Genomic DNA, 14,829 nt, shown 5'->3' with positions numbered 1-14,829 from the left:
AACTGGTCGAGGAAATAGTCCCCACATAGTATGTACTGTGTATGTGGCACATACACAGTACGGGTTTTTCCAAATCAGAAGCCCTGGGTTGATAGATCGGTCCGAGAGGCTTTGAAAGCGCGCACCTCAGCCTACAGCAGAGGGTGCGCGACCGGCGACATGCACGCGTACAAGGCAGCATGCTATGACATCAGGCGTGTAGTGAAGCAGGCAAAGGGAAGATACAGGGACAAAATTGAGTTTCAATTTCAGCAAGCTGACTCCAGAGCTGTATGACAAGGACTCAGAACGATGACAGACTATAAAGGCAGCCCCCCATGGTGAATGCTGATGTCTCCCTGGCAAATGAGCTAAATACCTTTTATGCACGGTTTGAGGCTGCAAATTCAAACAGCAGCCTTCATGGCGCCGCAAAAGAGGGTATGGCCACTGGCAATGGAGACTCAGCATTCAGAATAACAGAACATGACGTGAGGAGAACCTTTAAGAGGGTGAATACCAGGAAAGCCACAGAGTCAGACGGCATCCCCGGTTGCGTCCTAAAAGTCTGGGCTGACCAACTGGCACCGGTATTCACAGACATATTCAATCTGTCCCTTGAACAGTCCGTCATCGCCACCTGTCTGAAAAAATCCACCATTTTCCCTGTTCCAAAGAAATCTGCCCCTGCCTGCCTCAATGACTACCGCCCCGTAGCCCTCACCCCCATAGCCATGAAGTGCTTTGAGAAGCTAATCAAAGACCACATATGCTCCTCCCTCCCCCCCACTATAGACCCCTGCTATTTGCATACCGCCCAAACAGGTCAACCGATGATGCAATCGCACACGTATTGCATACCACCACGACACACCTGGACAAAAGGCAAGGGAACTATGTGAGAATGCTGTTCATAGACTACAGTTCAGCATTCAACACCATAGTCCCATCCAAACTCGTTATCAAGCACAAGGACCTGGGCTTAAACTCAACCCTCTGTCAGTGGGTCCTGAATTTCCTGACAGGCTGACCACAAGTGGTGAGAGCAGGGAACTGCACCTCATCACCCATCATCCTCAACACCGGTGCCCCCCAGGGCTGTGTTCTGAGCCCCCTCATCTATTCACTCTACACACATGACTGTGTGGCTAAAAACACCACCAACTCCATTGTGAAATTTGCTGACGACACAGCTGTGGTGGGCCTGATCTCCAGTAACAATGAGACGGCCTACCTGAGTGAAGTGAAGAACCTGGTACTGTGGTGTGAGGAGAACCACCTCGCCCTGAACGTCAGCAAGATCAAGGAGATCATAGTGGATTTTAGGAGACGGGGAGCAAGGAACTACAGTCCACTCAGCATAGATGGGACGCCGGTCGAGAGAGTGACCAACTTCAAATACCTCGGAGTGACTATATTAGAAGACCTGTCCTGGACCACACACATAGACAATGTGGTGAAAAAGGCACGGCAGCGTCTCTACTTCCTCAGGAGACTCAGAAAGTTCAAGGTAAACCACAAGATCCTCAGAAACTTCTACTCATGCACAACAGAGAGTGTCATGACTGGAAACATCACCTCCTGGTTTGGGAATAGCACCGCACACGACCGCAACAGACTGCAGAGAGTGGCCAGATCAGCCGAGCGCACCATTGGAGGTGTGCTCCCAACCATCTGCAACATCTACACCAGGCGGTGTAGATCCAAGGCCAAGAGGATAGTGAGGGACTCTAGCCACCCAAGCAACTGCCTCTTCTCACTGCTGCAGTCAGGCAAACGCTACCGGAGTCTCATGGCCAACACGGAGAGACTCAGGAGGAGCTTCTGTCCCCAAGCCATCAGACTGCTCAACTGCACCGCTGATTAACACTTATCACAATTGCACAAAACCGCACGCACAAGAATCACTTTACTTACCACTGTAATTACGGGACTACAATACTCTTCATTCAATGACTGTAAATAATGTAAAAACAAGAGTACAAAGAAGTCATACTGTTCCATTACCTTTGTTCATACTACTGTCACTACTCAACTGCCAAAGAACTGTAGACACCTAAATATTTATTACTTCCTATACTGTATATACTGTTATACTATTTGACATTGCGCTGGAACTGTATGTGACTACTGTACTTTTACTAGTACTGATACTTCTACCATAACTACTGGGACTTATTGTGCAACGTATTGTCTTGTAATTAATGTACATCAGAGCTATTCAAATGTTTGTATTTTTTGTATTTAGTGTATTATATTCAGCAACTAGTGTTTGGATCCCACTGTACGCATTATCTGAAGAGCATGGAAAAAAGCATTTCACTGTGGTGTACTCCAGAGGTGGGTAGAGTAGCCAGAAATTGTTTTCAAGTAAGAGTACTGTTACTTCAGAGATTTATTACTCAAGTAAAAGTAAGGAGTAGTCACCAAAATATTTACTTGAGTAAAAGTAAAAAGTATGTTGTGAAAAAACTACTCAAGTACTGAGTAACTGATGAGTAACCTGTTCGTTTAATGATGACGGCAACAAATAATGCACAAAAACATAAAAATAGCAATGAGCAAATTCAGAGCCAGGAATATCTCTTAAGCAACTAAAACAATAATATATATTAAATAATAATACATTAAAATAAAAAAAATTAAGGCAAATTGATCCACAATAACATAACAGCACCATAGGCTCAGTAGGCATTCATTGATTGATTGATTGAAACTTGTATTAGTAGATTGCACAGTACAGTACATATTCCGTACAATTGACCACTAAATGGTAACACCCCAATAAGTTTTTCAAAGTTAATCAATGACTTCAAAAATGACCAAGTTGAGGTGATCTACCTCATATATACATACAGGTATACATACACACACATATCATAAATATATACACTACCGTTCAAAAGTTTGGGGTCACATTGAAATGTCCTTATTTTTTAAGGAAAAGCACTGTACTTTTCAATGAAGATAACTTTAAACTAGTCTTAACTTTAAAGAAATACACTCTATACATTGCTAATGTGGTAAATGACTATTCTAGCTGCAAATGTCTGGTTTTTGGTGCAATATCTACATAGGTGTATAGAGGCCCATTTCCAGCAACTATCACTCCAGTGTTCTAATGGTAAAATGTGTTTGCTCATTGGCTCAGAAGGCTAATTGATGATTAGAAAACCCTTGTGCAATCATGTTCACACATCTGAAAACAGTTTAGCTCGTTACAGAAGCTACAAAACTGACCTTCCTTTGAGCAGATTGAGTTTCTGGAGCATCACATTTGTGGGGTCAATTAAACGCTCAAAATGGCCAGAAAAAGGGAACTTTCATCTGAAACTCGACAGTCTATTCTTGTTCTTAGAAATGAAGGCTATTCCACAAAATTGTTTGGGTGACCCCAAACTTTTGAACGGTAGTGTATGTATATATATATATATATATATATATATATATATATATATATATATATATATATATATATATATATACATACATACATTTATATATACAGTATATAATTTATATTTATTTATTTTGCCGTTTTTGTTCACATGTTAAAGGTGTTTTAATGAATATACATGCATGTTTAACATATAGATTCCTTTCTTTCATGAAGACAAGAATATAAGTTGGTGTATTACCTGATTCTGATGACTTGCATTGATTGGAATCAGACAGTAGTGCTGATAACGTCCACGTTTTCAAATGGAGGAGAAAAAAAGTTCCTCCTTTCTGTCTAATACCACATGAAAGTGGTTGGTTTTTGGCATCTTATTTGTCCAGCTTCCATATTCGTTTTTATACACTTTACAAGAAAGAAACATTGGCGGCAAACTCTTGCTAGCTTATTTGCGCTGGCTTTCGGAGACTCTTATTTTGTTAGCGCAGGCGCGATGGAGCGGCACTTTTATTGTGAAGACAGGAACTGTGCGGTCAGTCTTTAGGCTTTTGAGAGAGGTACGGTTAAAACAAAAAAGCGTCTTTTTTCCTTCTCACTTTTGAATGATTGATTGAAACTTTTATTAGTAGATTGCACAGTACAGTACATATTCCATTCAATTGACCACTAAATGGTAACACCCCAATACGTTTTTCAACTTGTTTAAGTCAGGGTCTACATGTGACGGTCATGTGACCGCCTGGCTCTGTTTGATTGGTGAAACGGAGTCAAACGTCACCAGTGACTGCATTTGATTGGTGGAACGGAGTCAAACGTCACCAGCGACTGTATCTGATTGGTGAAACGTCACCAGTGACTGTATTTGGTGAAATGCAGACACTTTGAAGGTCTGTCTGACAGACCAAAACAAACAAAGCGTGCTAACGGATCGATAAAAATTAGTAGCGAGTAGCTAAATGTAGATAAATGGAGTGGAGTAAAAGTAGCGTTCCTTCTCTATAAATATACTCAAGTAAAAGTAAAAGTATGTTGCATTAAAACTACTCATAGAAGTACAATCTATCCCAAAAGTTACTCAAGTAGATGTAACGGAGTAAATGTAGCGCGTTACTACCCACCTCTGGTGTACTCTGCATTTGACAAATAAACCTTGAACCCTTAATGATGACAACGCATGATGTAAGTGTCTATATTAGCCTACTATCAAAATAACTTTAAAAGTCTTATATAAGTGTTATAATAAAGTCATTTTGATAGTAGGCTAATATAACTAATATAGACACTTAGATTATGTGTTGCCTTCATTATAACACTTATGATACACGTTAAGTTATTTTGATAGTAGGCTAATATAGCTAATACATACACTTACATCATGTGTTGTCTTCATTATGACACTTATATAAGACTTTTAAAGTCATTTTGATAGTAGGCTAATATAGCTTATATAGACACTTACATCATGTGTTGTCTTCATTATAACAGTTATATAAGACTTTTAAAGTCATTTTGGGGCAGCACTGAGGAACAGGGGTTAGAGCACAATACGAAGGTCCCGAGTTCAATCCCGGGCTCGGGATCTTTCTGTGTGGAGTTTGCATGTTTTCCCTAGACTGTGTGGGTTCCCTCCGGGTACTCCGGCTTCCTCCCACCTCTAAAGACATGCACCTGGGGATAGGTTGATTGGCAACACTAAATTGTCCAGGGTCTACTACGCCTTCCGCCCGTGTGCAGCTGAAATAGGCTCCAGCACCCCCCGCGAACCCGAAAGGGACAAGCGGTAGAAAATGGATGGATGGAAGCCATTTGATACTTGGCTAATATAGCTGATATAGACACTTACATCACGTTTCCTTCATTATAAAACTTAGATATGGTATATAATTTTTTGCGGCTCCAGACACATTTTTGGGGATTTTTGGGCCAATATAGCTCTTTCAACATTTTGTGTTGCCGGCTCCTGTGTTAAAGATACTGCAGATAGAATTGAACCCCTTTCGATCAGTGTTTTTTAACCATCGGGCCCATTGTTGGGCCAAGAGGGCTACCAAAAAATATCTGTTTCGTAGCTGTGGTCCCCTAAGGATCCCAGTGGTTATCAATTATAATACACTTTTCTACCACCTGTGGCAGTAATGACAACATCAAACAAACAGAAGAAGTCTGGAGCTTAAGTCCTGGAGAAGTTTCTTAAGTGCAAAAATTATGACTAACGTGGTGAAGCTGTATTTTCATTTGAACTTGAATTTTATAATATTATTGTTTAGTATTAATCCAGTTAGAATATATTTATATTAGGACTGAGTAATAATTTTTTCTATTTTTGATAGTATATATTTGTAATCAGCCTGACCTAAGCCTTGATAATAATCTCTGTGATTATTGTCATGTCATCTGACAATCTTTATCCTTTTTAACTGTTATTAGGTTTGTACTTATTGAATACGATTAAAATCAAGAGTAAGACTACTATTTCAGTGTTGATATTTGAGTGGAAAAGTTGGGGTCTGCCGTCAAAAAGGTTAAGAATCCCTACTTTAGATTATACTATAAAATACTGGGATCCATACAATATTGTAAAAAAAACAATGAAACACTTATTAAAAATATGCTTCATTAATAAGTAATTAGCTTAGCGGGTGGCGTGTCAGGCAGGAGGTTCTCTTCTCGTACATGTGTGGGATTTCTCTGGGTTCCTCCCACATCCTACATTAGTGTCATTTTTAGGAACTTTAATCATAATTTACTATACTGTAAGCCATTTTGTCAAGACTTATTTTCTTAACACAGTTGGACCATATTTGACACAGCACTATTATTAGTGAAGACCAGAAGTGTGTGACCGGTGGGAAAAAGAGATCAGTGGAAGGTTTCAACAATGGAGTGCCTTTTGAGTTCAATCTCAAGTTACTTGCAGACACTAAAATGTGGGTATTATTGTTGTTTATTGTCAGCTGGGTTCCACTCCAGCTCACCCGTTACCCTAATGAGGACACGCTGTCAAGCGATGACAAGCGGTGCGTCATGGGAGACGCCGCAGGTTGTTGTGTTTTTAAGGATGCAGTTGAACGAGGATGGAGCGTGAGGTAAACAGGGATTTATTAACAACACGGACAAAAAGCGAGAGCAACGGGGAAGTGCTCTGACCGGACAGGCTATGACAAAAACTAAACAAAATGCAAAACCCTTACAGTAAATGTGGAGCAGACGGAGTCCACACATACGAGTGTACTTGCAATTAGCATCCAAAAGGATTGTCTCTGGTCAGGGAATCGAAAACATCAAGATCCACAAACAATGTACAGACAAAGAATGGTGGCTCACACTCAACTAGGGTTGTACAGTATACCGGTACTAGTAAAGTATGGCAGAACTCATGAATCAAAAGCGGTATTATACTCTGCTTGAAAAGTACCGGTTCGCCATATATATATATTTTTATTTACAGGCATGACGGCGCGTCGTCGTCACGTCATGACATTGCTGGTTTTAGGAGCAGAGGAGCATGTTCGGCAGTGCACACACACAGAGTACTTACAAGCAGACACAGTGTGAAGACAGAAAAGGTCAAACGGACGCATTTTGGCTTAAAAACTAAAGATAAAGGTGACGTTATAACACTGAAACGCCCTCAGGAAGAGATGCTTTAAAACATGGCCAGCTAGTTAGCGGCTAATGTCCATCCGCAATCGGCAGTGTTTTAGCCTCTTCTAAATCACTAATCCTCGCCTCCATGGCGACAAATAAAGTGAGTTTCTTACAAGTAGCATTATCACTGGAGGACGAGGAATAGCTAAACATGCTTCACTACACACTGTTGGAGGATACAATAGCTCACCGGTGCCACAATGTAAACAAATATCATGGGTGGATCACGTATTATTTTCGGGTCTCCCTATGTCTAGCATTAAAAGATTACAGTTGGTACAAAATGGGGCTGCTAGACTTTTGACAAGAACAAGAAAGTTTGATCATATTACGCCTATACTGGCTCACCTGCGCTGGCTTCCTGTGCACTTAAGATGTGACTTTAAGGTTTTACTACTTACGTATAAAATACTGCATGGTCTAGCTCCAGCCTATCTTGCCGATTGTATTGTACCATATGTCCCGGCAAGAAATCTGCGTTCAAAGAACTCCGGCTTATTAATGATTCCCAGAGCCCAAAAAAGGTCTGCGGGCTATAGAGCGTTTTCTATTCGGGCTCCAGTACTATGGAATGCCCTCCTGGTAACAGTTAGAGATGCTACCTCAGTAGAAACATTCAAGTCCCATCTTAAAACTCATTTGTATACCCTAGCCTTTAAATAGACCCCCTGTTTAGACCAGTTGATCTGCCGTTTCTTTTCTTTTCTCCTCTGCCCCCCTCTCCCTTGTGGAGGGGGAGACACACAGGTCCGGTGGCCATGGATGAAGTGCTAGCTGTCCAGAGTCGGGACCCGGGGTGGACCGCTCGCCTGTGCATCGGTCGGGATGGTTTCCTGCTGGCCCCACTATGGACTGGACTTTCACTAATATGTTAGATCCACTTGGCCTGGACTTTCACAATACTATGTCAGGCCCACTCGACATCCACTGCTTTCGGTCTCCCCTAGAGGGAGGGAGGGGGGGGGGGGGGGGGGGGGGGTTACCCACATATGCGGTCCTCTCCAAGGTTTCTCATAATCATTCACATCGACGTCCCACTGGGGTAAGTTTTTCCTTGCCCTTATGTGGGCTCTGTACCGAGGATGTCGTTGTGGCTTGTGCAGCCCTTTGAGACACTTGTGATTTAGGGCTATATAAATAAACATTGATTGATTGATTGATTTATCTACACCTGACATCCACTGTAATGATACCAATCTAGTCAATTTTCCAATGATTACATCAATATTTTTTATCGTCACAAAATATTTCTATTTTTTATTTTAATTCATATTATATTCATAAACTCAGAAAATACGTCCCTGGACACATGAGAACTTAAATTATGACCAATTTATCCAATCCAATCCAATCCACTTTATTTGTATAGCACATTTAAAAAACAAAATGTTTCCAAAGTGCTGCCGAATTTATGATCCTGTAACTACTTGGTATCGGATTAATACCTAAATGTGTGGTATCATCCAAAACTAATGTAACTAATGGGTTGGGGGGGCTGCTTGCCTCCCTTGTTGGGGCCCCGGCAGTGCTGCCCAACTCCCCTGCGAAAGTCCCCCTCCTGTGTTTTTCTCTGCCCTTATTTTTTAATTATGTATTATTTTATAATTTTTTTTATTCTGTTAAATTATAAGTGTGTATATATGGGTGCGCGTGTATGTGTGTATATGTACGTTTATATATATATATGGGGAAATTTGTGTGTATGTATGTAGGTACGTATATATGTGTCGCTGCCCCGGTGTGCATTGCTGATCGCAGCACCGGGTCTGCTGAGGTGCCATGGCATGCCGGCTGTGGGTGCGGGGCTGGGCCCTTATGGCCTTTTGTGGGATGGGATGCCTGGTGGGTGGTGAGCAGGGGGGCCTGGACGTGCGGAATGGGTTGCGGGGTTTGGTGGCACTGGGCACAGTTGGCAACCAGGCCTCTTGTTTGTTTATTTTTATTGTATTTTATTTTATGTTTTTTTATATATGTGTATGTATGTGTATGTGTATATATATCAGGGTTTCCCGCAGCGCTTTGTTGTTAAGGCGGCCGCCTTAAAGGCCTACTGAAATTAATTTTTTAAATTTAAACGGGGATAGAAGATCCATTCTATGTGTCATACTTGATCATTTCACGATATTGCCATCTTTTTGCTGAAAGGATTTAGTAGAGAACATCGACGATAAAGCTTGCAACTTTTGGTCGCTGATAAAAAAAAGCCTTGCCTGTACCGGAAGTAGCGTGACGTCGCAGGTTGAAGGGCTCCTCACATTTCCCCATTGTTTACACCAGCAGCGAGAGCGGTTCGGACCGAGAAAGCGATGATTACCCCATTAATTTGAGCGAGGATGAAAGATTTGTGGATGCGGAATGTGAGAGTGAAGGACTAGAGTGCAGTGCAGGACGTATCTTTTTTTGCTCTGACCGTAATTTAGGTAAAAGGGCTCATTGGATTCCACACTTTCTCCTTTTTCTATTGTGGATCACAGATTTGTATTTTAAACCACCTCGGATACAATATATTCTCTTGAAAATGAAAGTCGAGAACGCGAAATGGACATTCACAGTGACTTTTATCTCCACGACAATACTTCGTGAAGCACTTTAGCTACGGAGCTAACGTGATAGCATCGTGCCTAAATGCAGATGGAAACAAAAGAAATAAGCCCCTGACTGGAAGGATAGACAGAAGATCAACAATACTACTATCAGGAGACACCGAACTAAACACTGGACCTGTAACTACACGGTTAATGCTGTGCCGCCTGTCGAAGCCTAGCAATGCTGTTGCTAACGACGCCATTGAAGCTAACTTAGCTACGGGACCTCATCAGAGCTATGATAAAAATATTAGCGCTCCACCTACGCCAGCCCTCATCTGCTCATCAACACCCGTGCTCACCCGCGTTCCAGCGATCGACGGCGCAACGAAGGACCTCACCCGATCATCGATGTGGTCGGCGGCTAGCGTCGGATAACGCGTCTGCTATCCAAGTCAAAGTCCTCCTGGTTGTGTTGCTGCAGCCAGCCGCTAATACACCAATCCCACCTACAGCTTTCTTCTTTGCAGTCTCCATTGTTCATTAAACAAATTGCAAAAGATTCACCAACACAGATGTCCAGAATACTGTGGAATTTTGCGATGAAAACAGACCTGTTTGTATTGTGATACAATGTGTCAGAATACTTCCGTTTCAACCATTCATCATACATAGACGTTTTCAACCGGAAGTTTCCCGGGAAATTTAAAATTGCACTTTATAAGTTAACCCGGCCGTATTGGCATGTGTTGCAATGTTAAGATTTCATCATTGATATATAAACTATCAGACTGCGTGGTCGGTAGTAGTGGGTTTCAGTAGGCCTTTAATGTACTCTAAGATTTCTTGTTAAAATAAAGCCAATAATGCAATTTTTTGTGGTACCCTTTATTTAGAAAAGTATCGAAATACATTTTGGTACTGGTACCAAAATATTGGTATCGAGACAAGCCTACACTCAACTTAAATATAACAGATTGCAAACCGAAAACAGGTGAGGGGAAATGCTTTGGGAAAGATGTGTGAAGCAGTCATGAAAAAACACTAACACAACAGGAAGTGCCACCAAAAGAAGAGCGCAGAACAGGAACCAACACCAAACACAGGAGATCACCAACAAAAGAGTGTAACCAGCCTAACACATGTGGTAGTAATATGTTTTTTAAAGTGCGAGAGACAGCGAGACAGCCAGCAGCGAGAGACAGCAGCGAGAGACAGCAAAGTGTAAACAGAATTGAAGTCTTGTTAATGATAAATGTGGAGTCATTTGAAAGAGATGCAAGCATACAAAAGCTATAAAGCATGATTATAAAAGTCACTTTACCGTATATAAAGCAGAAGCCAATGTTCTCCATCTGAGCCAAAATGATTATTACCCAGCTGGTACCAAAGGAATCCATTAGTGTTACCCAGTATATTCCTGCCTATAACACACACACACATTGAACATCAACACAATATTTACACAGACAACAGAAGTAGCTCTTATCCACAGACCCACCTTTGTGACTAAAGGCAAGGCCAAGAGGAAACCCAAACCGGCCAATCCTACACTGACATAGGCCCGCTTGGACTTGAAGACTTTGGGGAAGGCATCCATCAAGCTGGTGGAGATCACCTCTAAAGGCATCAACAGTAAGTAAGTAAGTACATTTTATTTATAAAGCGCTTTTCACAGATAAAATCACAAAGCGCTGTACAAACATAGGTGAAGTCAAACAACAATTCAACTAAAACAGGGGCAACATCATAAAAAGGATAACAAATGGATGAACAATTATAGTTAAAAGGTGCATTAACTAAAAAGAGAAGTTTTCAAATGTTTCTTAAAAGTGTCAACACAGTCAAGACCACGGAGGGACTGGTGCAAGTTGTTCCAGAGTCTGGGAGCTATAGCCTGGAATGCCAGGTCTCCACAGGTTTTAAAATGAGTTTTTGGGATCTGCGCCCTGAAGAGTAGGGGCATAGCAAGTCAGTGATATACTGAGGAGCCCCACCATGCAACGCACGGAAAGTCAGGACTAAAATCTTAAACTCAATGCGGAATTTAACTGGAAGCCAATGGAAGACTGCATAAAGCGGGGGTGATATGGGCTGTTCTGGGTGACTTACTTGACTTAATTCTCTTGGTCCCCTTAGGAGCATAGGGATCTCCACCTCAATCTCTTCTGCGCGATGGTCTTCGCTTCTTGCAGGAGGTGCCCATTTTGGTCAGTTCATCAAGAGTGGACAGCCTCCAGTTGGATTTTGGTCTCCCTGGCTTCCTCTTGCCTTGAGGATTATAGTCCAGGGCTTGTCTTGCTATGTTTCTTGGATCCTTCCCAAGTGTATGGCCGATCCATCCCCACTTTCTGCTTTTGATTTCATTTTGAATTTGCTCTTGGTTCATGTGTCTCCACAGGTCTACATTTGATATCTTGTTGGGCCACCAAATCCTCAGTATGTACCTGAGACAGTTGTTAATAAACACTTGTAGTTTATTGATGATTGATTTGGTTGGTTTTCCAGGTTTCACAGCCATAAAGAAGGACAGATTTTACATTTGTATTGAAGATTCTGATTTTGGTGTTTCTGGAGATCTGGGAAGAGAGCCATACAGGTCGGAGAGTTCTAAAGGCATGTCTTGTTTTGCTAATGCGCAGCTCGACATCTTTATCAGCTCCTCCATCTGTGTTGGAGGAGCTTCCCAGGTAGACAAACTTGACCACATCTTCCAGGGGGTGCTCCTCGATTGTGATAGGTTGATGGGATTTGGTGTTGATCCTCATGACCTTAGTCTTCCCAGTGTTTATCCTGAGGCCTATCTGTTTACTGTGTTCATGCAATCTGGTGATCTTGCGTTGAATGTGTGTGTGTGATCCTGAGATCAGAGCCAGGTCATCAGCAAAATCAAGGTCTTCTAGTTGTTAAAAAGGGTTCCACTGTAATCCTGTCCTCTGGCCATCCACTGACATTTTCATTGTCCAGTCGATGGCGATACGGAAGAGTAGGGGTGACAGTAGGCAGCCTTGCCGTACTCCTGTTTTTATAAGGAGGATGTCCGAGAGCTTACCATTTCAGATGACTTGACCTGTGAATCCATCATACATGCATTTGATGATGTTGACCAGTTTTATTGGAATTCCATAATGTCGGAGCAGTTTCCATTGGATGTTTCTGTCTAGACTGTCGAAAGCCTTTTCAAAGTTGACAAAGTTTATGAATAGCGATGACTGCCATTCGATGCACTGTTCGACAATTTTTCTGAGTGATGAAATGGGATCTGTACAGAAGTTGTTTTTCCGGAAACCTGCTTGTTCTTTCCTGAAAATCTCGTCTAGTGGTTCTTGTATTCTGTCCAGGTTAATTTGGAAGATGATTTTGCTGGGGACAGAGGAGCGTGATGCCTCCCCAGTTTTTACATTCGCTGAGGTTTCCTTTCTTTGGAACTGTGACAATTAACCCCTCCTTCCAATCATTGGGAATCTCCTCTTTTTCCCAGATGTCATTTAGAAGCCCATGGAGGATATCAGTGGTGGCATTGATGTCTGCTTTCAGTACATCAGGTGGGATGTTATCCTTACCTGGTGCCCTGCCCAGCTTCAGTTTTTTGGTGGCTCGCTTTATTTCCTCCTTTGTTATCCTACCACAGTTAATGTTTAGGTTTTCGTTTTGTTAGAATTTACGGTATCTGGAGGACATTTGAGGACAACCAAGTTTTAATACAGAATAGGCACTCCAAGAACTCAGATAAAATGTGAAATTCTGAATCATTGAAGGAGCATAACATTTGAATATCATCTGCATAGAAATGATAAGAGACATTTTTAAAATTACTGTTCAACCTCCAAAGCGGCATTAGAAACAACAAAAATAAAACCGGCCCCAGAACAGAACCCTGGGCCACACCACATGACAGGTTGGACACATTGGACCTTACATCATTAAAATTTCTTCCAGTTATATAAGAAGTAAACCACTGGAGAACAGCACCAGAAAACCCCAATCTCAGATTTGAGGCGGTCTATCAGTATACCGTAATCCTCAGTATCAAAGGAAGATATCAAATCAAGTAAAACCAAAACTGTGTAGCGACCAGAGTCAGCGGCCATCATCACGTCACTGGAAACTTTCAAAAGAGCAGTTTCGGTGGAGTGAAATAACCTAAAGCCAGATTGGTATTCATCATAAAAATCATGCTGTTCCAAGAATGAGGTTAGCTGCTTAGCTATCAATTTTTCAATGATTTTTGACATGAATGGAAGTTTTGATGTGGGCCGGTAATTTATAGGCTCCACCGGATCAAGATTAGGTTTTTTAAGAATGGGATTCACCACAACAGCTGGGGATCAAGCCAGACTGACTGAGATCACGAAAGTGTCATGGCGGCACATCAGCAAAGGGATAACCGTCTCACCTATATGTGTGAACTGCGAGTCCAGGCCGACAACAAAGATCATTAAAAAGAAGACGACCGACCAAAGTGTGGAGATGGGGAGCTTGTTGAGGGCTTCTGGGTAGGCAATGAATGCCAGGCCGAATCCTGCACGAAGATGGACACCCACGTCACACACCACCAACCTTGAACTAGCGCGTGTTCTTTTGCACTTCTGACCGTCTTTCACCACATCGCCGATGGGGACGCTGTAGATGTGGGACATGTGACCCAAAATGGAAAAGATGGAGAAGCCCGCTATAATGCTCGTCCCTACAATGGAGATGGAGGTAGAACTGAGACATGAAACATAAAAAACCCTCCATCAGTGCAACTGAAATTAGCAAACTACTTGGAAAAGTTACTCTCCATTAAATGTAGCTACCTCGCTACATGGGTCTAAAAGTAGCTAAGCTACATAAATAGTTACTTGTTAAAATAGTAGTTAAGCCAACGCCAAGCTACTGGGAAATGTGGCTAAGCTACGTAGGTTAACTACTGCCCATCACTGGAAATTAGCTATGACATATCAAGCTTTCTTACCGTGGTTAACGATGCATATGACGATGGTGTCACGGAACATGTTGTTGTGGAAATGTCCGTAGGAAGCCAGAGTCACCAGTCCTCCACTTGCAATGGAGAGTGAAAACACAGTCTGAGTGGCTGCATCGGTCCAAACCTGCAATAAGTGGTTGTACTTTTTTAACACCATGACAACAAATATGGTAGAGGTTGCTGAGTCTTTTACAGTTGCAAGTACAGGTGAAACTAAACAATAAATAAATATAAAAGTTAATTCATGTCAGCAATTCAACTTCAAATGGGAAACTACTTATTTTTTTATATTTTTTAGGGCATTTGCCAGT

The 14,829-nt window shown here is 41.9% G+C and overlaps 1 protein-coding gene across 1 annotated transcript in view; it reads right to left on the bottom strand.

Annotated features, from left to right (window-relative positions):
- LOC133646342 (sodium- and chloride-dependent neutral and basic amino acid transporter B(0+)-like) overlaps positions 1 to 14,829 on the bottom strand; it is a 68,789-nt gene that overhangs the window by 17,831 nt on the left and 36,129 nt on the right. The window contains exons 8-12 of the mRNA XM_062041637.1: positions 14,507 to 14,642; positions 14,144 to 14,236; positions 13,946 to 14,071; positions 11,051 to 11,169; positions 10,874 to 10,973 (exon numbers count right to left, since the gene is read on the bottom strand). Coding sequence (XP_061897621.1) covers positions 10,874 to 10,973; positions 11,051 to 11,169; positions 13,946 to 14,071; positions 14,144 to 14,236; positions 14,507 to 14,642 — 574 coding nt within the window. The remainder of the gene's footprint in view (positions 1 to 10,873; positions 10,974 to 11,050; positions 11,170 to 13,945; positions 14,072 to 14,143; positions 14,237 to 14,506; positions 14,643 to 14,829) is intronic.

This window comes from Entelurus aequoreus, linkage group LG01 (assembly GCF_033978785.1).
Source record: "Entelurus aequoreus isolate RoL-2023_Sb linkage group LG01, RoL_Eaeq_v1.1, whole genome shotgun sequence".
NCBI classification, from domain to species: Eukaryota; Metazoa; Chordata; class Actinopteri; order Syngnathiformes; family Syngnathidae; genus Entelurus; species Entelurus aequoreus.
The sequence above is the reverse complement of the archived record's forward strand: the minus strand, read 5'-3'. Positions and strand labels throughout refer to the sequence as shown.